The sequence below is a fragment of the Vespa mandarinia genome, chromosome 10 (assembly GCF_050613455.1).
Source record: "Vespa mandarinia isolate Hongniang chromosome 10, ASM5061345v1, whole genome shotgun sequence".
Classification (NCBI taxonomy): Eukaryota; Metazoa; Arthropoda; class Insecta; order Hymenoptera; family Vespidae; genus Vespa; species Vespa mandarinia.
Window position 1 is genome coordinate 2,062,385 of NC_140819.1, and position 26,115 is coordinate 2,088,499.

Here is a 26,115-nt window from a genome sequence, read left to right on the forward strand (position 1 = left end):
TGACTCAATCGCTTTGGCTTTGCGATCCGCGAAGCGGGTACGTGAAGAGGCGTACGCGTGCGCCTCCAATGGGAACACTTCAACGAACTCGACTTACGTAATGCGAAAGACCGCGAGAGAATGAGCGCGGAACCAAGAAAAAGAGTAAGAGAAAGAGAGAGAGAGAGAGAAAGGAAGAGGGAGAGGAAGAGAGAGAGAAAGAGAGAGAGAGAGACAGATAGAAAAATAAAAGAGAAGGAGAAAGGGGGTCGGCAGAAAAAAGAGAAGCTTCAATTAACTTCCCCGATCGTATCCGTGCCCACATGCGGTGGCACTTTTGAAGTTCCAGTCGCGTGCGCGCCGGTCTATACGCTTAAATTATTTAATTGCGCCGTGCTATTTTTCCTCTCTCTCTCTCTCTCTCTCTCTCTCTCCTTCTTTCTCTCTCTCTCTTTCTCTCTATTTTTTTTCCTCTTTTTCTCTCTTGATCTCACTCGCGGTGTACTTTTGCTCCTGTTTCTTTCTTTTTTTTCTCTTGACTCCTCGAAGCGCGAGAGGGTGAAACGCAGAGGGAATTTGGTACCCCCGAGTTCTTTGTCGTTTCAAACGTATTCTCTTTCATGCTACGTTTTTCTGTTTGATCAGAATCTACTTTAGTTGCGTGCTGACTTTCGATGTTCTGAAATCAGGTACGAACGAGTAGACCGTAAGAATTTTTTTTTTTAATTGTAATAAAGCCTTTATATATATCCTTCGCATGATTAAATCCCTAATTTCAATACTAACAATGTTCCGAAGTTTGATAAAATATATCGAATTTAATTGAAAATTATATAGATTGTATTTAATTGTAAAATTGAAAATTATAAGAATTGGTACTTATTTAATTGTACCATCGCACTGTCGTTCGCCAACATCAAATCTCTCCTTCCTCCATTACCATGTGTGAATCGAATGATAATGAGATTGTTTGACGGCGCCGGATGGCAGGCTCATTGGTGACAGCCCGAGGCTTTATCCACCCTCTTGGTAGACCCTCTTCTTCCTCTCTCTCTCTCTCTCTCTCTCTCTCTCTCTCTTCCTCTCCCTTCCTCTCTCGCCCCGATCCACATATAACTATATATGTACGACGACGACCTCCGTCTCGATACACTACCTGCTAATGCATCCACATGCGCGAACATACAAACACATCCGAGTATCCAGAGGTGCACCTGAAACTGCGCTATCCACGAGCTATAATGCGAGCCAGCAGTGCATTGGGCGTCAGTAACGTATGCAGGAAGTGCGGGTTTGCATCCCTCTCTCTCTCTCTCTCTCTCTCTTTCTCTCTCTCTCTCTCTCTCTCTCTCTTTCTCTCTCTCTCTCTCTCTCTCTCTCTTCATCTGAGAGAGACTGAACTGGCTTGTGGACGTCGGCCGTTCAAGCTGAGCGAAGAGGAAACGGAGGATCGGAGAAAATGTATGAGTATATATATGTATGTGCTTGCGTCTCCGTACGTACATGGGAGAAGAGAAGAGGAGAGAGAGAGAGAGAGAGAGAGAGAGAGAGAGGAAGTACAGGTCGAAGGCTCTACTACGGTCTACGCCCTCTTGCCCAAGGGCGAGGGTGAGGCCGAGGGCCTAGGGCCGAGGGTGCTGATATCCGCCCGAATGACTGCCACGTAATCACCGGCTAATTATCCGATAGATACCCGGGAGCTCTCTCGATGCCCGGCGTCAGTCGCAGCCTCGCTTTGCTGTGTCTGCGTGAATATGCGCCTTCGTATTCGTATGCGTTCATCTATCTCTCTCATTCTGTACGTGCATCTATATATGTATGTATGTGTGTGTGAGTGGATGCGCGCAAGTAGACTGAGGGATCGAGAGGGTTGTATGCCAAAGAGGGCGATGGAAGAGGGTATGGAGGAATATCCGTGCGGAAGGGAGAGACATTAGCAATATGGAGAATATGTACATAGCTAGTTCCTGTTATCTCTTTCTCTTTCTCTCTCTCTCTCTCTCTCAATCTTTCTCTCTCTCTCTCCCTTCTTCTCCTTTCTATATATCTCCTTCGATTTATGAAAACATTGAGTGTGTTTCTATGATCAACGACATTCTAAACCAGTAACAATTTACAATCTTGATCGCAATTAATTTTACTCCTTCAAAACTTTGAGCATGTTTCCATGATCAATGACAGGCTAACTCTGAAACAACTTGAGGTCTTGTATAGCGGAGTCTCGATCATAATTAATTTTACTCTGGCGGAAGATAGTTGGCAATAAAAACAAAAAAGAATTGTGATGTTTCGATCAAAGAAAACATTCATTATTTCCTGACGTTCGTTGATAAAATCAGTATGGTTCCAAATATTACGATCATTAAACCGCGAATATCACTCCGATAGCGCGAACAAAGTCGAAATTCACGAAACTAACCAACTGCAACGGGAATGTCCTCGAGCATCAATACGCACTACGACTGCTCATTTCGAACATCAGGATTTCAATCATCGCACGCGACTGTACCATGGATAGAGAGTATAATTTCGTAGATTGTCAAACACCATCCTCAAATTTCCAATTGTCAATTTGTCGATGATAATGAATTCATCCGTACTCTCTTGCTCTTAACTCGATGTTTAAAGTTCAGCAAATAAATTTATCAATCGTTACATACATAATTGTAAACATTTATGAAGGTGAAAGTATATTAATAGAAAAAAAAAAATTAAGATACTTTTGCAATTTCTATGAGTTTCATATAAAAAAAATTTATACGCAACTATATGAATATCTATACACAAATAAATCTTCGTAGAACATTTTAAAATCTGAATATAAGAATTGTTATCGCATTGAAAATCTAAGTATCGATAATTCAACGCATTCCTTGATACGCAACATATCACACAGCTTCAAACGTGCGATTCGTCACATGAAGGGTGCTTGGAATAATTAGTCTCCTATAAATACAAAGTGTGCTTATACGCGCACACATAATAAGGTGACAGATACTCACACATATGCACACATACATGTACGCATATGTGTACGCATACATGTACATAGAAACGACGTGGAGTGTACACGTGAAAAGCTACGAGCGAGACGCGTCGCCCTGTGCAACGAGCTGTGTCTTAGATAACATCTAGATCCTGTCCTAAGCCTGACTGACGTTTCACTACACGGGCGTGTCCGTCCGTAAGTGTCTTCAGTGGCCAATCCTCGAGGGTTGTTTCCACCTTTTCCACTCTTTCTTTCTCTCTCTCTCTTTCTATCTCTTTCTTTATGTGTATTTGATTGCTTTAACTGACGAGAAAAAAAGAAAGAGGGAGAAAATACACAATTTCAGCGTGTCTTTGGGCCACGTGGCTCAATGACAATACGACAAAAAAAACGGAGACGACTAGTTTCGTTTTTGAAGGAACCACGTACGATTTTCAAAAGCTGAACCCCAGGCAATGCATAGAGTTTGCCTCGACATCGTGTGTCGATATTCGTCACGCTTCGGCGATGAGATTCAAAGAAACGGGATAAACGATAAAAAAGAGATATTCCTTTGCTATTTTTTTTATATTCTAAAAAGAGACATTTAATAGTTCGCTTCATAAGTTTTTAATAGATAGAACCAGGAGAAAAATCAGAATCGTCTTAAGTAAACGACTCGTGGCAATGTTTAGAGAGAATGCTTCCAAAGTTGCTTCAAGGGGTTGTTTCGCTGACAGGGTGAAATTGGAAAATGATATTGTTTGCGTTAGAAATACCCTTAATATCTTTAGTTCGTTGAAATAACGTTTGAAATCGTAGTAAAAAAGAAGAAAAAAAGAAAAAGAAGAAAAAAGAAATAAAAATCAGAAATTGTATGCAGCGTCTTTAATTAATTTAATTCAAATTTAAATAACCATGAGGAATTTAACGATGTTAGCAATTTACGATTAAATCCATTACATTACTCTTACTTCATTTTAACAAATATTTCAAAAGCGAGCAGAGCAACCATTTGCCAAAAATTTCTTTCGAGTCGGTATTACTTGACTATTAAACTACAAAGCATGAAAGTTTCACTCTACCATAAGCAAAATAATTCTATCAAAATGAGAATTTCGTAAAATGAAACGCGATGAACAGTTCGTGTTTCAAAACCGATTAATAATACGAAGAATTTCAAAAGATAAAAAGATATGAATCATTTCCTTCAAAATTTTAATTTAAATACGAATCTTTTCTTTTATCAGAATATAAAAACATTTTAAGAAAAACAATATAAGAAACATTTGCATCTATAGATATGAATCTATCCTTAGTCGATGACAAATGTTTAACCCGCATTCTTATTTGTCATTTTTAATAAGCTTATTTTTCCTTTTTTTTTCAAAATCTCAAGCGAAACCGTAGCAAGAAGGAACACCCCTCGCTATCGTGCGTAAGAAAAGAAATAAACGAGTAGGTGGTGTGTGCGTGACACGTCTTTTCTAGCGCATACACGCGGAGATAAGAAAAAAAAGTGCGTCGAGAAGATATGCGTGCAAACAACGGCGCGGACGGTTTTTTTTTTGCGAGAAGAAAAGAAACACGAAAAGACGGATCAGAATTGAGAAAATCCTTGGATCCGGAGGCAACGACGTGCCTGGCAAGAGAAAATCGCCGATTTCAGCGAACGAAAGCACGGTTCAACGTCGACAGGCGTATTCCTTCGACAAATCATGCTTTCTTACCTTTTTCATTCCTTCTCCACATCGATCTTCACCTGACATATATCTATATATATATATATATATATATATATATATATATATATATATATATATATATAGCATATATAGCATATATATACAAACCTACTTCTTCTTGTTTCTGCCTCCGTCCTCTTGGAAACATCCAATTTGTCCTCCAAAATGTCGTCGAATCGAAACCTGTCTCATCGATCATATCAACGTACAATTTTTCTCGGTCAAAGTACGCCGTCGGCCGACGGCAACGTTGAAACACAGGCCACCAATCATATATAGTACGAGTTTCTCTCTTTCATCTATTATATCTTTCTCCGAAAGAATTTTCTCGATATATAACATTTCGACACACAAACGACATCCATTCCTCAACAAAGTCGTCTCATTCTTTCTTTCTTTCGCTATATATATAATATATAAAATATATAATGTATAACGTATAAAATTATACATATATATATATATATATATATACATATAAAATTTTATGTGTTCTTAATATATGGTTTATAATACAATTTAATTAAAATCTTGAACTAACAAGACGAAATCGTGCGTAAAACGGATCCATCGATCGATCGTCAAAAATGACCGTGATTTCGTAAAGTTACGAAGAACTATTACGTCCGACGAAATGAGGCAATCCCATGAGACATAAATATCCGAAAATTAATTAACGCTCCCGTTTCCCATGTTGGAGGATAAAGGTCATTTACGAATGGATTGTATATCAATCTCGAGGTAGAAAGGGGCGCTGGAAGAAGGATAAGGCGAAATATACGCAAGCGTGCAACGAAACGAATGGGTTCCGCGTACGATTTTGTGCGAGTCGCGATACGTTATCTGTCCCTTTGAAAGAGAGAAAGAGAGAAGGACGAACACCAAATGAGAGAGAGAGAGAGAGAAAAAGAGAGAGAGAGAGAAAGAAAAGAAGAGAAGGGAGAGAGTCGTTTCCGTGGACCCAGGTCAAACGCCGGCCTCGATATCCATGGAGAGGTCAGATAAATTTGCCCCCCTAGGATTACGCGCCTGTCACTTTCATATTCATCGAGATACTTCACTCGAACGACCGCCCGTATTTCTACTATCGGCTTGGGATTCTATTCCCCTCACCTCGTCTCTCTCCCCGCCATTCGTTCCATCGTTTATCTTTTTATTTTCTCTTCTCTTCCACCTCTTCCTCTCCTTTTCCACTCACTCACTCTCTCTCTCTCTCTCTCTCTCTCTCTTTCTCTTTTTCTTTCTCTCCCTTTCGTTTTATTTCTCTCCTTTTCCAGATTTCTTTTCTCTCCTCGTCGTCCGATATACGCTCGAATTACTCTCGATAAGCGAGCTGAACGAAGGCGCGATCTTTCCGCTTCGATCGTGCGAAGAGATATCGTTGACACCGCTCGAATGTTTCACGAAGGATTTGGGGGTATATTTCTTAAGATTTCCAACCATTTCTTCGAGAGAATGAAATGGATTTAGATTTTTCTGGATGATAATAACGATAAATTTGATAATTTCATTCACGGAATCAAGAGGGATAAGAGAAAGTTAAACGGAGATAGATGAAAAAGTGAATCATAATCGGATCATATTCTTTTCATTTTGTTTAGTAATTACTAGCTAGGTTTCGTGTTTGAAACGATATAATCAATTGCGTATTCGGATTTAAATGTCGGACGTGACTTTGACCGGATCGTTAGAGCATAGAATCGAGCGATCATTCGTACGGAATTCGTTGATAATGTTAATTAAATCGGATTATTCTGAACAGTTTAATGTAGAATGCTAATTGCAATCGTTTTTCGCGATCGCCGATAAAATGCACGTGTTTCGTATTTCGAAGTTCAGGATAATGTCAGACAAGAACGCGTAAAATATTTGGAAATATTTAAAGACAATTAAAAGCGATCAACGTTATTTAATTTACTATCAATATATATATATATATATATATATTTATTTATTTATTTATTTATTCAATGATATTCATAATTAATTGATTATAAATTTACGTTCGGTTAATTGTTCCATCACAATTCTTTACTACTCGATGTGAAAAAGTTTCGAAAAAATCATTAAAATGTGTACATACTCTTACTTTTTTCTTTTCTTTTTTTTTTCATTACTAATGAGCGAACTATCGTATTTCTTTTGTAATGTAAAAAACATTTTACATTTACAAAATGATTATCCAAACACTCAGACGAGCGAGAACGATCGGCGTTCTATAGAATTTCTCAAGCAAGGACGGTGTTCTTAACGACTAAACTTTTCCGCGCTCGACTTTCCATTATTTCGCTGCGTTTCGTTACTACAATTTTGGATTTGTTTGGGAAAGCAAAGGAAAGGAAGAATGAGAAGTAGAAAGAGAAAGAGAGAAAAATAAAAAGAGAAAGAGAGAGAGAGAGAAATAATGACGAAGCGGCAAGCCGCGCCCGCATCGTATAACAATTTACTGGCTAATCGAAAAACTTTGTTAAGACTGAAACTTGGTTAATTAACATCTTTACCGTAGGCCGCCTGCTTACCTTGCGGCGTTCCACATTGCCGTCGGCTAGAAACGGAAGGAAGAATTTCCGAGAAAGTACAAAGTGCAAGCCATTGACTCGCATCGGCTAACAATGCTATTTCCTAAGGTAGGAAAACTTGTTTTGATTTGACTTTAAAAGACAATGGACAATCTCCTTTCTGACTAGTGGAAAATAAATAAACAGATAAGTCGAGCATAAAGTACAGCAGCATTATATTTTATTTATTTTCTACTCGATGTCTATCTTTTATATTATATTATGCATAAATGCATAAGAGCATCTGTATATTTTATTAATATATACTGTTCTTCAGATAAACTTTGTTGATTTTTATTATTATAAATTATGAAAATTAAAGAATAAGAAGAAGAGTGTGGTATAAGAATTGTTTCTACATAAGTAAATAAATAATAATTTTACTCACCCATTTATTACATTTATCTTATAATATATGATTCTTATTTTAGCTTAAGAAAAAAATTTTCATTAATACAAAAAACTAAAATTTGGAGAAATATAAGTGTTCAATGATTCTACCATCGATATCCCATAAAGTATTTATTTTATTTTCCTCAAGGCGTTATAGATATCCAGGGAATAATCTCTGTTTCATATATATAATATTCTAATAAACATGAACAATAATAAATATAATGTATACAAGAACGTAGGAAGTTTGCGTCTAATCAAGCTGCTTGGTATAAAATAGCGTATTTATTATATTATTATATGGCATCTTCGGCAACAGCTTTTAATACGAATAGTGCATCTTTTCTCCTTCTTCTTTTTATACTCTTTTCTTTACCTTCGTTTGATTTCAAAAAGTCCTGACCACTTCCAAGTCTTTCCTTCCTTTTGAACTTGAATGTAAATATCCAATATTTTCCATTTGAGGAGAAAAACGCTACATCGTCGAAGCCATCGAACTTTTCACTCGAAATCTATCGAAAAATCAATTTCATTCGATCCAAAAATTCTTTTAAGTTCTCTCTATTCTTCCTTTGATATTTTATGAAAATTTCGACGACCGAACGACGAGCCTCACAAAATCGTCTCTATAGTTTTACGAATCGCACGATCTTATGCTTTTTTTTTTTCTTTTCGTCGTTGTCCACCTACAGAATCTTTTCTCTTTCCACTTTTTCAAAATTGTTATAAAATATTATAAAATTCGCACGAAAAATATCATAAAATTCATTAAAGATTTAAATACAAACTTATAAGGATATAAGCAACTTTTTAAACGAACAAAACGAGTCAATTTTATGTACGCACGTAAATAATTACGAGCACAATGCAATTGACTAATTTTGCCTTTGAACTTCCTTTGAAAAATAATAATTTAATGGGATAAATATCTTCGTGGTCGCTGCACCAATTGTCTTGTACTACAAATCGTGTGAAAATTACAAGATTTATTATCTCGTTGTGGTATTAATAGATATATAATATCGAAAAAACATGGTTGAGCGATTCAATATCGAAAAACAATATATTACTACTGTGTGTGGTCGGCGGTATTAAATGTTATTTGTGACTATTTAAAATGTCAACTTGATAATTTTACTTATTGCTATGTTGTATACTGTTTGCATTATTGCCAAAAATATCTGCGTAGTCTCGAGATTGTTCGTATACGTACTTTTTAAAATGAAATACAAAAGAAAAGAAAAGAAAACAGAAAAAAATAGTAAAATGTATAAAATGACAATATATATGTTTGTGTGTGTGTGTGTGCCTGCGTGCGTGCGTGTGTGTGTGTGTGTGTGTGCATATATATAGTTATCGATTCCCCGAGAAAAATACTTCTCATTCTAAGCGTTTATCCAATTCTCATTTTCCATCCTTTCGCCCCTTCTTCTAATTCGTATTTAAATTATACGAACATTCTCAAAGTCGTTCGATAGTAAATCTCGAATAACATTTCACATAAAAAGAAATCGTAATTTTAAATCGCAAGTTTACAGGAAGTCGAAGAACCTTCGCCTTAACACGAAGAATTATTATACGCTTTTTGAAAGACAATGATTTCGCATGAAGAATCTATGAACGAATTTATTTCATTCGTGCAATTACATACTAACATGTTCCATATGAATTGAATGCTAGGCTCTTTCGTCATTCTGTATACATACATACATGCATCGCTGTTTCTACGTAGAACTAGACAAGAAAATAAAAAAAATAAAAAAAATAAAAAAAAGGAAAAACAAAACGAGCGTAATTAAAAATAAGAAAAAGAAAGAAAAGAAAAAAATTTCATGTAATACATCTAGACCAATGATCCAATCTAGAAACTCATAGAAACAATGATGCTGAAAATGCCAATTCCAAAGGAGATACGAACTTACGATCGAACAATCGTCCCATTTTCTTTCATCCCTTCGCGACCTTTTCTTTGAGCAAAGTCGCGCGTTTATCAAGATATAAATTTCTCTCTCTCCCTCTCTCTCCCTCTCTCTTTCTTTCTTTTTTCTACTTTATATTACAACGCTCTTTCTCTCCGTTTCTTTTTATTATTATACAACACACACACATGACTTTCGCGTGAGCTATATATCAAGAATACATAATCTTTTCTTTACATCCATTCTCATTAGCTCGGCCTCGACGCTTTTTTCTTTTATTCCTTCTTCCTTTATTTCCTCGTTTTATGAATTTAATTTTTCAAGAAAAATATAAGATGTGCAATATTAGCTAGAAGAAAAATACGTCGTCTATTTTATTTTGATACGTTCATTAAAAAAATTCGAAATATTGTGACATTGACAAATGATGAAAATATGATAAACCAAGATTTATCTTGAAAATAGTCTTGCTATTTCGATTAGAATAGTTAACGTTTAATTTAGAAACTACGATATTATACATGAGTGATACATATCTACATCGACGATCATTAATCTAAATCAAAATGTTTCCTGCGATGGAAAGAGTTCATTTTACCAATTTACGAATAATTTCGAACTACATTTTCTTTACAAGATCGACGAGCTGTTAGATTTATGACAAGATAGAGAAAGACAAAGAGAAGATGAAAAAGTTTGACATTAAGAGAAAAAGAGAAAAAATCGTTTTAAATGATTGCGAATTTATTGCACGACGTTAGCGGTCGTTAAAATATTTGAGAGAGAAAAAGAAAAAGAAAGACGTAATACTTAATAGAGAATAATTAGAGTAAGAGTTAGATATTATACCAGTCCGAATTATATTCTTGCTAGCTACTGCTGATTAAATAAAGAAGTGGCTAGTTTTTTTTATATTTATCGTATGTACGTGAAAGTATTTACAAATTCTTATATGATTCTTAAAAGAGAAAAATATCATTAATCTGTACAATTTTATTATACTCTCGGTTATGCAACCCGTTTTTTTTTCTCTCTGTATTTTCAATGGTCGCAGTAGCGAGAATAATGATAATTCGGACGGCATAGGACAAATGGAAACTGTAACCACCAGATATCGTCAAAATAGAGGGCGATATTTTGTCGTGTTAATAAGGATAAATTACAATCGTTACGCGACGATTTAAATACTGCTATAGATTAAAGTTATGATATATTACTAATATATCCGCATATTACTTGCTAAATATCACTATCGGAACATTATCTCGCTTGGACAAGAAAGTACACGTCTTTGACGAGCATCAGTTCCCACGACGTTTTTCTCACGCTCATGGAACGATATTGTTTTTCTCTAATGCTAATAATATTAATAATAATATAATAATATAATAATGATAATAGTAATAATAATAATAATAGTAATAGTAATAATAATAATAATAATAATAATAATAATAATAATAATAATAATAATAATAATAATAATAATAATAATAATAATAATAATAATAATAATAATAATAATCATTGTAAGAATAATATAAAAAATCTAAATCACCTGAAGCCGCTAACGTGGTGCTACGAACATCATAGCACGACAATATTTCGCTTCGAAAAGAACACCGATACACCATTACTCTACATGCACTTGTACTCCTTAATCTTGTTTTATTTATTTCTTTTTTCTTATTTTTATCTTATCTCTATATCCCGGCGAAGATGATCGAACGTCCGAACGACGAGTAGCTTTATTCGTTTTCTTACGTTCGGAGGATCGATCATCCCTTGTCTATTTTTTTTCTCTTTCAAAATCAAAATCATATTTTACACACATACACACAATTGTTTTCTTATTGCACATACAATGATATTTTAAAGTTCGTAGCGTATCTATATTTATTTATAACAAGTATATCGTTCAATGATGGATATTTTTTCTACGTTTCCGAAATTTATATCGAAAATTTCTGTATATCGTAGAATTATGAAAGCTGAGAAAAAAATAAAAGAAAATACATACTACATTGCGACATATATATGTAGATACTAGATTAATAACATCGGGACTGAATTAACGGCTCTTTCGATATTCATACGATAGTAGAGATTTATTTTCTTCTTCTCGATTTTATTTTTCGAAAATTAATTCGAACCGTTCATCACACTCTGAAGCTGCCATGGTGATTAATAATGTTATTAACAATCAAACGAGTTGCCCTATTAACGATCTCATCCCAAATGATTAACGTAACATCTCGAAGCAATATACAAGCAATCAAACGTAATACGTACCATTTCGTTTATCGTAACATTTAAAGTTCATTTTAAACATTGCCTCGAGGTGTTTGTTAGAAAGCCCTTTGAAAGAGCATTGAATCGTACTAGTAATGCGTTCACAAGATATTGCACTTGTGCTTTGCCATCGGAATCGGTTCCCGCAAGTTTGAGGATCGATATGTGCGAGTCGACGCGAAAGAATCTGCCTGCTTCTCAATTTTAACATATCGCCAAAATTTTATTGGAAAATAATATATCGAACTCTTCGAAAATGAATATTTTCCAAACTTTACTTTCAAGCAATTTTTATTAAAGATATTAGAAGAGCAGTTTGACTACTTAAAATTTTTATTAAAAGGAGAAAACTAAGCGTAAAAGAATATAAAAATTATTTTTATTTTTTAAAGGATAATAAAAATAGATGGAAAATATAATTTAATGCGATTTACTGAGATAAAATGTTTTTAACTTTATAAACCAAAACTACGCCTATCATTTACTATTTCAACATTTATCTCGAATAGTTGATAAGATTTTGTATAGTAATGAAAGGGTAATGTTAGAGCGGTCTTAATTAAAATGGAAATATAGTTTGCTTGAATTTTGCGAAGATTCACGTACTTTTTGTAATACATTTTCCAAACAGACCGGCGTGCTATTAATTTATTTCCTAACGAGATGTAATTCATAACTTTTCCTCGGATGTCATTCAACTTGAATCACGAGACTTAGTCATTAAGTTGGAAGAGGACAAGAGAGATGGGAGAGACGGAACTCTCTTATAAATTGATGATATTTTATGTAAACGTTATGTTTAATGACACTTTACGTAGTAGACGATAAATTATGTCGACAAGTTCTTCGTAACGAGCAAAATCTATTTCGTTTCTGCTAAGTTAAATTACATATTCAAGAAAATGAAATGATCGCCTTCTAGAAGCATGACAGATTTACAAACGGTCATATTATTAGCACATAGGGATAATCAATATCATTATAAGCTTACAATAAAAATGCGATTATATTAAAGTTCACATCTTTAAGGAGAAATAAATTTTGTTATAAGACAATTACACGATCTCTATCGCATGCGCACTTACACACGCTCATTCACGTTCTTATTATATATTTATATCATTTCTTTATATATTATTATTATTATTATTCACATCATCATCGTTACGGGAAATTGAGTCACGATGGCACAGCATGGAAAATTGCTTAAAATTCATTATTATGCAAAGATACGATACATTTTAGAAGAACCTTAGCAATCTTATTTTGTTGATAGCGATCAGTCATCTAAAGATAAAGAGATAAAGAGAAATATAGGTATATAGATATATGTATATATGTGTATATATATATATATATATTTATATATATATATATATATATTTATATATATATATATATATATATGTATATATAGAGAGAGAGAAAGTCAAATGTTAAATGTCTTTATGAAAAATCACAGCGGCCACATAACACCGCTTTATAAAATTGTTTCGAGGTAAATCCGTGACGAACGAGTCACCCCTTTGGGCTTTCGTTTGGTCCGAGAAAAATTTCACTTTGTGCGACTGATAATTCATTATGTGTCCCAAAAATCCACTGTGATCGCCGTAATAAGATCAAGATGATTCATAACTAGAGTTTGATTTACGAATAAGAGTTTCGACATTTGTTTGTCTCTTTCCTCATTAAATATTTGAAATACCTATTCGGACAATCGTCCATCTAAAAAATATTGTATTAAAATTTCATAGTACTATTAATGGTACGTACAAACCTATGTGATATACGATAAATATTATTACAAAAAAATGTGCCTGAAGAGCGTACAAATATTACGGAATTGAACGACGAAATTATGGACAATTTGTAATAAAGTAAATGCAAAACTTGTATTGGTCATTGAATCCCACAATAATACTGATTTAATACATTTAATTATTATGTAAATTACACTTTTCTCATAAGCAGTCGATTAACTAAGTTATAAATTTGATTATCTTTCGAAGAATATCAAATGAAATACATAATGGCAGTCAATGTTAGCAACTTTAATAAGATGTCCGATTATTCCGTAATAATTGTTAACAATGTAGTCTCTCATATAATATGTTTTTTCTGGCATGGTCGAAACACAGTGGTGTAAAGTTGGCACTTCCCGCATTAGCGAATATCATATATGTAATAAAGAAAAAGAAAAAAAATCTGACCGATTTTTATGTAATGATGATCATTGTAATACGAACGAGTCTTTAGGAACGGTCAGGAAACTACGATATTATTTTTTTCTCTAATTCATCTATGAATCTTTCGTAAAATCTTTTATGTATAATTATCGACACATCGAGGATGTATGCTTCATCATTATCATCATCATCATCATCATCATCATCATCATCATCATCATCATCATCATCATCATCATCATCATCATCATCATCATCATCATCATCATCACCATCATCATCATCATCATCATCATTATCATCATCTTCATCATCAACATCATCATCATCATCATCATCATCATCATCAACATCATCATCATCATCATCATCATCATCATTATTATCATTGTCATCTTCGTTTTTTCTACAATAGCACTACGAATTCTACAAATAGCTGCTACGCGAATACATCAACGCTTCAAGAGAAAATATTTAATAATGTATATTACATGATACATTTTGCAAAAAAGGAAAGAAGCCACTGCGCGATCATCTCAATTTCAAATTTTTCTTCTCTTCCTTCTCATTCTTTTTCTTTTTTTTTTTATGCCACCTTCCCTTCTTACATTTCTTATTTCTTTTTACGGGGATAAATAAATCTTATGTTTTAATTTCTATATGGATTAATTACCTACATTTGTAAACACGATAAATACAAAGTATGTGCGTACAGCCATGAGATGCTTCTGGTGTAACTTTTTTGGCAGTTTAAGATTTCCCTCACTCTTTATTTTTCCTTATCCTTCTTCCTTTTTGTTTATTTTCTTTCTTTTATTTTTTTCCGTTTTTTTTTTCTATTTTTCTTTTTAACGGGGTTGATAGTGGTGATGGTAGTAGGGAATGGGGAATTAACATCAATGACTTCAACGTAGATTCGGTACTCCTACCAAAACACGTTCTCCGTCCTCTTCGCTTGCGATATGATATATTTGTATATCTTCATATTAATACACGCATGTGTATATATTTTAGTGTCTGTGTGTGTATGCGTGTATACGCGTATTTTTGTCTATGTATTCGTGTTTGTGTTTGCGTGCATATATATGTGTACCTACTGCGAAGATGAAAAACGTTTGAGCGGAATTTTCACCGAAGTTCGAGCCGATTTAAAAACAAAACCGAAAAAGAAAAAAAATTATTCTTTTTGAAAGGCTCTTCTTTCGGATATTTTCAAACAAAATCGTTTTCCATCGTCGGATTAGAAACGCATGTGTGAATACGTGCTTCTTTGGTTTCTATAAAAGAATGGGAGAGAAACGTGCAAAGCTACCATAGGTTCGTTGTTCGACATTTAGTTTCCTTTTTTTTCTTTTTTCTACAATTCTAAACGCGTTAAGTGTCAACCCTTTACAAACCGTAAAAGAGAAGATTCATTCAAAAATCTTCTTCATAATATTTGAAATAATATTCTAATTAAGAAATTTGTTGAAATATAATTAAACGAATGATATTTCTCGATTAATGCAATTATATTACACTATCATGAAATTTTCAAATTAAATGTGATACATTTCAATTAAAATTAACTTCGTAAAGAGTTTGTAAAGAGTATTCCCTTTTCGAACCTTTGTCTATAATCGTAACTCTATCGTTTCTTGATCCTAGCCCTTCTTTATATTTTTCATCGTTCTTCTTTTAGAACAAATCGTAATCACACTCGAGTATCACTACAGTTTCACGAATATCTATCAAGTTCCTTTTTAGGCTCGTTTGCGGAAAGAAAAAAAAATATATATATATATCCTAACAAAACGATCATCGATGCCCTACAAACTATATAATACGTTCTTTCTCTGCATCGACTTTATCGTTTCTATTATCGCTCATTTTCAAGATCGTATTTCTTTTACAAGAATTTTTGATCTATAGCTGCTTTCGAGAGAGAATTTTTATTGCGATCATTTCATCTTTTTTTCGCGCTCGTTCGTCAATCATTCTAACGAGTATTATATATATATATAATTCAATAAAAATATAGTTATGTATCTATACATATATATGTATATATGTACACACACATAACTATATCCATATATATATTGATATATTTCTATGTTTTTTTTTCGCGCTCTCTTGCTAAAGCATCGTCTTCTAATCGCGAGGTTTAGTCGAATTAGTTAATACACAATAAATACAACTACTGTTATCTATATGTATATATATATAATCATTATAATAATATTATGCTTAACGCGAAGTATCAAACGAGATAAGGACTCTCAGTCTTGAATAATGAAACGTCGAAAAAACAGTGGCCACTTTGAACTGGAAATTGGAGAAATTCGAAAAATCATCGAAAAATCATCGAAAAATCATTAGGAAAAATGTGGTCGATCGAACGTCACGCAGCTTTCACATCGATCTTTTCCAATTAAAGGAAAGATTTCGATTCTTTCAGCCTCAGAATCTCACTCATTACGAATAATTACTGGAAGGGTTAATGAAGCAATGTTTGTGTATGTGATTTTGTTGTGTGACTAGGGTCATGATACACTAAGTCTTTCGTTTTTTTTCCTTCCATTTTTTCAACGGGAATGTGATAGATACATCGACTCGAACTTAAAATGGGATAATATGATATATATCTACTTCTTTTGTTTATAGGTACATATGTTATAACTCGTGTTAATGTATGTAGCATACGCTCAAAATACGTGAATAATTAAATACGAATTATCGTTAACACAATAAATCATCACCATTAACGCACACGTTTTATATATTGAAAATTTCCTCGATAGCAGTTCGCGGATGTGAATTCTTTTATTTCAAATAAAATATTTTCGTAAAAGATTATATGTATAATAGAAACGAAAAAATTCCTATTTTCTATCATCATTATCACATGATTTGGTGATCTCATTAAAGAATAAAGTATATTTATATAATCGTTATCGTCGGATTACTTTATAATGATCGATAAAATCCTTAAAATTTGTCAGAAATCTTTTGGACATTTTCGTTTCAACTTAATCTCGATTAGTTGACGTGTGCGTTATTAAAAATCACAGAGTATCTTGCCAGTGAAGAAATAATATTCGTTACTTACCTTCGCGTATTTTCGAGGCTCCATGTATGTACATAACTTTGAAGACAGTTGAAAAGTACACGATGATATCCTTCCAGAATGTACATATCTATGTTATCATACAGAAATTAGAAATGGAATAGGTTGATAAAACGATAATATCACCAATGATATCTTCGTATCTAAGTTCAATTGATGGTTCATTCCTAACTCTGAAGAAACATCCATGTCCTTCTGATTATGTTCTTACTGTGATTAGGTTCGAGCGAAATACAAGGCGATGATGATTTCATTGGGTTAACTTTTGATCGCAATTATTCGACATTGCTATGATTTCAATAAGGAAGACGATAAATCAAAGAATCGCTAAACAACGCGAGGGTATGCTCGTTGAACGATTATTGAACGAATTAACGATCGATGAATCAATAATAGGCCAGAAATAATGAAAGTCCGAGACCGATCGAAATGACGAACGATTATCAAATCTAAAAATACGTATATCGAATAAAAATCCGATGATGAATCGGAAGAAAAGTATTGTTTAGAGTTCCTCGGATAGTGCTATCGGTGCACGAGAGCCAGGCTTTAAATCTTTTACACCGACGCCTATGTCGTCTACCGGTACCGGAGGAGCCAACTTAAGTTGATTGCCGTTCACCTTGATGTCATTTACGGAGTGAGAACGTCCGTGAGTTAACAGAGGCTTCGCGGTAGTCTGATTGGTACTGGTGTTCGAATTTGAGCTAGCAACTGAGTTTGAGTTGGGACTCGAAGCGGAGTTCGTACAATTGGCCGTTGTATTCGAGCCAGAACTGGAACTGGAGTTGGTTTCTTGCGAGGTGCTCACGGAATAACCGTTGGGATTAGGAATGGACTTGGATCGTGGCTTCGCTTTGAGATTTGACGTAGAATTGTGATTACTTGGAATGGTTGCAGTGACCTCATGATCGCTCTCTCGGATGTGTTCAATAGTTGACTCAGGAGAGGATGTCTTTGCCATTATTCCACTGGATTTAGTCGAGCTCGAAAGCGAAACTAACTGATTGGCCGATTGAGAACGCACGGCGTGTCCCCCCAACTTGTCCCTCAATGCCATCTGATAAGCTACCTCGAATGCTTGGCCCAGCGTTAGGATGACTTCAGTTGCTTGGTCCTGAAACAAATGCGTGACCTCTCGCTTTCACTGATGAAAACATTATGAATGTGCTCTATAGAAGTCTGTACTATTACGTGAATGTAAACAAATATTTCACAATGAAAAAAAAACTATGTTTTCTTTTGGATTAATTTATGATTATCAAGTATAAACACAACGTGATATCTTTTATTACAAAGTCATTAAAATATCATATATTATACATTTTACTGAATATGTATTTGTTTACATTCAGTACTCACTTTGGAGTAAGTAAGTAATAATGTAAATTCACTAACACATTTAATTACTAGTCGTTATTAAAATAAAATATTTTCGAACAGTAAATGAATATACCTCGAAATATGTTATTTATTGTCTCATTTTTCTCTTAAATATAAAGTATATTAAATAAAAGTATAAAGCGAAACAACCGTCAAATTTTTGAAACACCATCAATGTAAGTTTAGATAATCATTGTCTGCTCTCATTAAAAATTTCAAATATAAAATGAATAGTAAAGCTTGCATTGATGTTCTTGACTAGCTTTAAGCTTTCAAGTTATTTATATAAAACTTATAGTCCGAGTCAGAATTTATTATACGACCTGGAAACTTTAAAAAGCAGTATCAAAGATGTACATGTACTCATACCGAGAGACGAGGGTATTTTGAAGTTGCAAACATGAGGAACAAGCGTGAAGTTTCATTCATAGAGTTCCAAAGCTTCGAGACTGCTCAAAAGTTTTGACCAAAGATCAAAGTATCAAACGTTACGAATAGGTTTTACCGCGCATAAGCCGCAACTTTATTTCCGAACGACTACGATCGATAACGCTATATCGTGATATAAAAACAGTATCCATTGAACGAATAAATGGATTAAAAGATCGTCTTAGAATTAGATCGTGATCAATCTTGATTTCATTTTTTTCTAAGCGAGTTTCAAATGTCGGAACAAAACAAAAACTGAACGTAAAATAATATAATATAAATTTACCATAGTTGGCACGCAGAATACGTGACAGAAATGTGTGCGACTCGCATGATCCTTGGTGATGTAGGCAAAATGTGTAAGATCGTCGGCATCCTGACAAGCACAGTGAATGTTGCGTATCTCATGTTCGCAGATTGGCTCCTGTTTAATACAGGAATTTGAAAAAATAGTGATGTAAAAAGTGGCCGACCATACTCGTTTCAAATTCTAAAGTTCTTAATCTTTTACCCATGACCCATTTTTTTCGTCCAACTATTGTATATTTTAAATATATACTGATATCGATTATCTACTTTTTTTTTAACAATAAAACGGGAGATAACTGAAATTACAAGTCGTGTTTGTCTCGACTTTTGACTTAGTCTTGGAGTAAAGATCAAAAACTCTTGATACTTAACGAGATTAAAAATCTTACATTGGTCAATGTATTCAAAAACCTTACGCCCCGATAAGAGATGGCAAGGGTTATATCAGGCGTGACTCTGGTGTCACGACAAGTCTTCTTGAGTTTTTGAATAGATTTCTTGGTCGACTCTGTACCTCTTAATTCTTTCACGACGGTGGAGCCCAGGTACTGTGTAATTTCGAAAGTAATACAGAGGTACCATCTTTTATTCCAAAACAATTAAATCGAAAAAAATAAATAAAATTAGACGATCGAACTTACGTTGGCAACATAGTTGACGCAGCCAGTGACTAGAGCCTTGGGTTGATGCCTCCATTGCGTCTTTAAAGTAGATGGTACACCAAATAATAATTCCGAAGGTGCTCTGATCTCGAGCTGTTCAGGAGCAGTGATCGCACCGTTGTGCGAACTGGGTCGTTGAGGTGGTTGTGGAGCTGGTCTGTTTTTACGATGCCTCAGTGTACCAGTGTTCATCGAATTTGTTACGGTTACCGAGACACTCCCGTTACTCTCCCCTGTTGTTTCCGGCAATTTCTCTCGTATTTCCTCCTTCAGCTGTTGTATATTCGTTTTCTGCAGAGACCAACAACGACGAAACTATCGTCATTCGTACGTCCCGCTTATTCGAAAGATCAAAACTATGATGCCTTTTTCTCACGATATTTTCATAAATAAAATCAAGATACGTTATAAAGTTCGTCTGATCTGACCGATTAAGTGATTTTTCCTTTTCTTTATTTAACGTTATAAAAAGTATGTAATATTTAGCGATGATCAAAAAAAAAATCGTATTTTCATTTACCAATAACATTGTGTTACGTGAACTCATCATTCGAAAAGAAGAAAAGAAAAAAAGAAAAAAAGAGTTCGTGAACGCGAGAGGAGATCGAAGGACGAATATCGTCTGACAATGCTTTTCTGCGTACACTCGATGAGATTTTATTGAATCGCACCTTAATGTAAATATCGCGGCTAATTGGAGAGGACGTATCGTAAAGCTTTCGCGTATAATGCGTGAACTTGCGTGCGCACTCGCAAGGATACGAGGATACGTATGGAAGAGCAACCTTTCAGCCTGATCATTCATGCGATACTTAATGCTTTTTGTTCAGAATCCTTGAGCGTATCAGATAATGTCAGATACCCCTAACGCACTAGTATGGACCAGTCACCATCCACGGAGCCCTTCGCTTCGCGCTCTCTTAATTAGCTCATTAAATTCCACTAATATCCCTTCGTCGATGCGACTCGTCGATCGACGCGTCAACTTGCCGACCTCCTTCTTGACTTTCCCTTACCATGTGATAATCCTGACAAATTGGTCTCTTACGCTTTTTCGCTTGACGATCGATAAGTGTCATTCGAATTCGAAACTACCTACGTTCCGTTGATACCGTCGTTCAACGAACCGATCGACCGATTCTCCCTTTCTCTCTTTCTATTTCTCTTTTCCGATTCCACGGTTCGAGTTCTCTTTTAATCACACTTCCGAATTGTATACTATACGAGGAATCCTGCGTCACATCCGTCGGACAATAGATTTTGTTATACGACAGTAAAGATCGTTTGTTTCGAAAAACCGATCTTTCGTATTTACAATTACTCAACCGTGTATAAAGTTCCTCTCGCAAGCTTTACGAAATTTCTCTTACTCTAATTCGTATAGACTCAATTTTAAATTAATTTGATAATAGCTAAGTAATAATTCGTTCGAATCTAAATAAAATTTGCATTACTTTATCGGATCGTAGATATACGAAACTATAATATATATTGATATGAAAAGACATCTCTCTTTTATAACGAAAAAATTTCTTCGGTACGATGAAAAAACCTGCTACGATGCCAAAAAGAACTTTTCAAAATTTTGCAACATTTTGATGTTTGGTAGTAGTCATGGTTTCAACAAATTTTCCGAAAGCTCGCGTCATTTTAATAGCGATCGATAGAAACTTCCAGCGTGGAACGTACTTTCTACTACAACTTGTGAATAATAATAATTATAATACATTCACCAAAGCGGTTTCTACATATTACATCGAAATAAACCATTGCTTTTGTTACAAATATATATCGTGCAACCGTAAATTCTCTGATTAATCGTTTAAATATAGATCAACCAAATTTCTTTAATTTGGTTTCGAAACAGATATTATCAAAATTAAATAAAAATCAAATCGTAAATATATTAATAAGTAATAACTCGTCAGACATGTACATATATTAATAAAATGTTCGACTTACTAAGGTGTTCAAATCCTTATTGAGATCCTCGAGGTTAGGGCCAGTACCGTTCCGCGTCTGAGCTCGAGGATTCGGTCCACTGACCGAAGCCAGGATTCGCTTTCGATGTGCAGACTTTTGAATCTCTAATACTGCAGCCAACTCAACTTCCCAGATGCGACTCACGCGTTCCATGTCGGTGTAAAGATGTTTTCTGAAGGTCTCCATATAATTCTCCATGTGAATGCTTTTCAACCATTCGTCCACGCTCTGACAGTGACTACCAAGCTGCTTCTCCACGCGTTTATTCAACAAGCCGGCAGCGTCCATGATTATCGCACGTTCTTGATCACTATTGATTCCCATGTCTCTCAAATCGGATTCATCAAGAACTCCGTTCTTCAAGTAAAAAATTCAAATATTTAAATTATTAGTAGAACTAATAAAGTCAAACTCTCGGAAAAATATATATATGCTTAGATACTTACTATAAATTCAAGATCATCGAAACCATAGTTTATGAAAAGGGATTCATAATCAGCGAGTCCTAAACTCGCTAACCATTGACCGACTGACGTGGAAACAATAGGACTGCTACTGGTATCGGAACTTAAGCCTGAGAATAAGAAAATGAAAAATATATTTATTCATTATGTTCATATCCCATAAAGGAACACGTTAATATTTCATTGCCACAGATTTCATTCGAAAAACTAAAAACATGGCGATCCTAAAATATATAATTTCATTACCTAATCTTGTTTGAAATTCTTTTTCGAGTTCAGTGACGAAAACCGATTCTCGTACGAGTCCTGTGCCAAAGGATGCCATAATCTCAGAAATTTTTGCCCATTCTTCTTGCTCATCAAACGGACTCATTATGCTAAGTGATTTTTCATCTCTTTCACGATCCCTATCAGATAATCGAAAATTCACTTCGTCGTCTTCAAGACGTTCTCCACCACCGCCACCCTCCCCGCCGGTTCCCATTCCGCATGCGGACTGTCCGTAAACGTTTCGCAAACGGCGCAATGTACGCGGCCGCTCCGCTGTGACGGAGCCCTTTAACAAACCTGTTGATAAACATAATAAATAGAGATAAGTTGGAATTTTTAAAATAAATATTTATTTGTTTTTTTATAAATACCTAATATGCTAAGAAACTTTTTGTAGTTACACCTTATTATTCAAACCGCTGTTCTATTTCTTTGTATATAGAAATTAAATCTAAAACAATGGAAAAAGGAAAATACAAATTTTGCAAAAGTTCATTCATTATCGTTGAATTCGTTAGAAAGAAATTTAACTACAGTGCGTATAAAAAGTATTCGTACAGCAGTGAATTTAAACTAAACTTTCGTAAAATTTTGTTTTGTACACAAAAAATATTAACAAAAAATATATATACCTATTCTTAGAAATCTCTAAAACGAATTAAAAAATAATTATTTATTTATATTTGTTATGAAAATATTTAAAAATTTTCAGAAATAAGCAAAAAATATACGCGTAATAAATATTTATACAGTCCTTAATTTGTGACATTATATATAAAATAAATAAAAAGATAATAGATCTTATATCAATATATCTAGGATCAATATATCTGGGGATGTTGTCAATACAGATAATGTTCTAAATTCATATATAATTAACCATAAAATGGGATGAAAAGGCAAGGAAAACACTGAAGAAGAAAGGAAAATTATAATAAATTTACATAATAAGTGCAAAACACAGAGAAATTTCTAAAATTGTAAATATACCACGGTCCACGATTCAAGGAATCATTGACAGATATAGAGACCGAAAAATTTTTTAAAATAATCCTTAAAACGGACGTAAACGCAAAATAAATGAGTACACTGGTCAATGCATAATTCAAACAATAAAACAAAATTCAAAAATAAGTGCAGTAAATATCGCTGCTGAACTTAAAAATAATCTTAATATTAATGTATGCAGTAGTACAGTGCATAATTTTTTACGAGCTGTAGAATACCATGGTAGAGTAGCCCGTAGAAAATATTTCGTAAATAAAATTAATAGAAAGAAACAATTAGAATTTGTGAAAGAATATATCAATGTTCCTATGGAGTACTGGAATCATGTTATATTTACTAATGAAAGTAAATTTAACATATTTGACAAAGCATAGAGGAGACTCGGTCACAGTTTGGGGCTGCATGAATGCAAATAGGGTTGATTCTCTCCAGTTTATCGATGGTATCATGGACAATAAATTATATATTGATATTTTAAAACAAAATCTTCAAGCTAGTGCAAATAAAATTGGATTACAGGACAATTGTATTTTTACAATTAACAATGGATCCTGTATAATGTACCAAATAGAACATTTATAGAGTTATCTCGAAGAAAAAATTTGTGATCATCACATTTCTTCAAAGAAAGATTTAAAAAAGCACTTTTAGAAGAGAGGAATAATATTTCTAGTATTAAAACCAGAAATTTAGTAAATTCGATACTACAAAGACTTAAAGCGATTATATAACCTAAAGAGAATCCCACCAGATACTAAAATTGCAAATAAATTGCTTTTTTGTTACGTTTATGGTATAAAATGTATAGTTTTTGTTGTAAACGTAGAAATGTGGAAATACTTATTATGCATATATTTTCATCTAATTTCTGAAAATTTGTTAGTATTTTTATAACAAATATAAATAAATAGTTATTTTTTAATAACATTCGTTTTAGAGATTTCTAAATATATATATATATATATATATATTTTTATATATATATATATATATATATATATTTTTATATATATATATATATATATTTATATATATATATATATATATATATATATATATATATATGTACTTTCTGTTGATATTTTTTGCTATTAAACAAAGTTATACAAAGTTTTTATTCAAATTCACTGCTGTACGAATACTTCTTACGCTTATTGTATATATTACGGATTGATTGATTTATAATTGCAATTAATTGAATGAGAGATGAATTTCATGAATTTTTTATATGGAAAAAAAATAAAATCGACTCGTGCCTAGTTTCCATTTCATTGATCGCGAATCTTACTATCCAATCGATAGATATTTCAAATGAATACCTGTCTACCCACCATAACCCGCATCCATAATGCATATATCTATGCATCACTTACATATATAGACATATATTGATAAATACGTTGAATATTTATTGTAAAATAGTCATTGTTCGATGCTCTCGAGAAATTAATATTTCGAAAAGAATTAAGTTTGATACAAAACCTCACACTATTTCATAAAAGATATGGTCAAAAGAATTTATCGTTTGTTTCTTCGAAAGACAAAAAGGAAATACTTTCATACAGAAACGGAAAAGATTAAATCCTATGTTGTACATAGTTCGATCAATGCTTCGATCAGATACGAACAATACATATGTCCATACTTGTGTTCTCGTGGAGAACGAATACGGATAAACGGACGTCACAGAGAAAAAATTCGTTTGAAGTCCGACGTCCCGTAAAAAAAAAAAGAGAGAAAGACAGAGAGAGGAAGAGAGAGTGCAGGAGGGAAGGAAAAAAGTGTAAGAAAAAAAGAAAAAATGTTTCCGAGGGTCGAATGATTTACAGATAACCAACATTTTTTCCCCGTTCTTCTTGTCGGTCATCGGGCAGGAATTTTTAAAAAATATATAGATACATATGTGCTCGTGCGCTCACAAAGTTACTCACAGTCGAGATGATGCAGCTCGGTTAAAATCATACTCGTGAAAGAATGCAAATATAAAGCCCTCGTTTTTTTGAAACAGTATATAGTTTGTTGATGAATATAAACAAACTAGATAGTAAAATTAACAAAAAAATATCAAGGTAATTATCTTTTTTTAAATAAAAATTGTATTTTACGATTGTTTATTATCATTTAAAAACATTATGCATATGTATATCTATGTTTTTTCTATTGCGTATTGTTAAATACAAAGAATCAAATATTTTATTTGTGATCGAATAAAAATTCGGAATAAAAACATGATCGCAGGCATAATAAAAGAATTTGAACTGAAGAATATTATGAAGTAATCTTTGAAGTTATACATTGTATCTACAAACAAAAATATCTATCCATTTTTATCTATCTTTCTTTTTGTATTACGCACGTGTAAATCGATATTACGTTCGTTCGACCACACGATCCGAGCGTATATAAATACTAGAAAAATATAGTATTGCATAGTAAGTACTTGTGTTGAGTTTTCCTC

At 33.6% G+C, this 26,115-nt stretch overlaps 1 protein-coding gene across 7 annotated transcripts in view; it reads right to left on the reverse strand.

Moving 5' to 3' along the window:
- Positions 1 to 26,115, reverse strand: part of LOC118444812 (ankyrin repeat and SAM domain-containing protein 1A) — a 103,504-nt gene that overhangs the window by 34,801 nt on the left and 42,588 nt on the right. For 2 of the 7 annotated variants that reach the window (XM_085659792.1, XM_085659791.1), the window contains exons 12-18: positions 22,626 to 22,946; positions 22,362 to 22,489; positions 21,895 to 22,272; positions 19,912 to 20,247; positions 19,660 to 19,818; positions 19,248 to 19,385; positions 18,035 to 18,266 (exon numbers count right to left, since the gene is read on the reverse strand). In XM_085659792.1, the coding sequence (XP_085515918.1) occupies positions 18,035 to 18,266; positions 19,248 to 19,385; positions 19,660 to 19,818; positions 19,912 to 20,247; positions 21,895 to 22,272; positions 22,362 to 22,489; positions 22,626 to 22,946 (1,692 nt within the window). Of the gene's footprint in view, positions 1 to 13,216; positions 18,267 to 19,247; positions 19,386 to 19,659; positions 19,819 to 19,911; positions 20,248 to 21,894; positions 22,273 to 22,361; positions 22,490 to 22,625; positions 22,947 to 26,115 lie in introns of those variants that run through there. The other 5 variants (XM_035873470.2, XM_035873468.2, XM_085659793.1 and 2 more) reach the window with 4 other exon arrangements.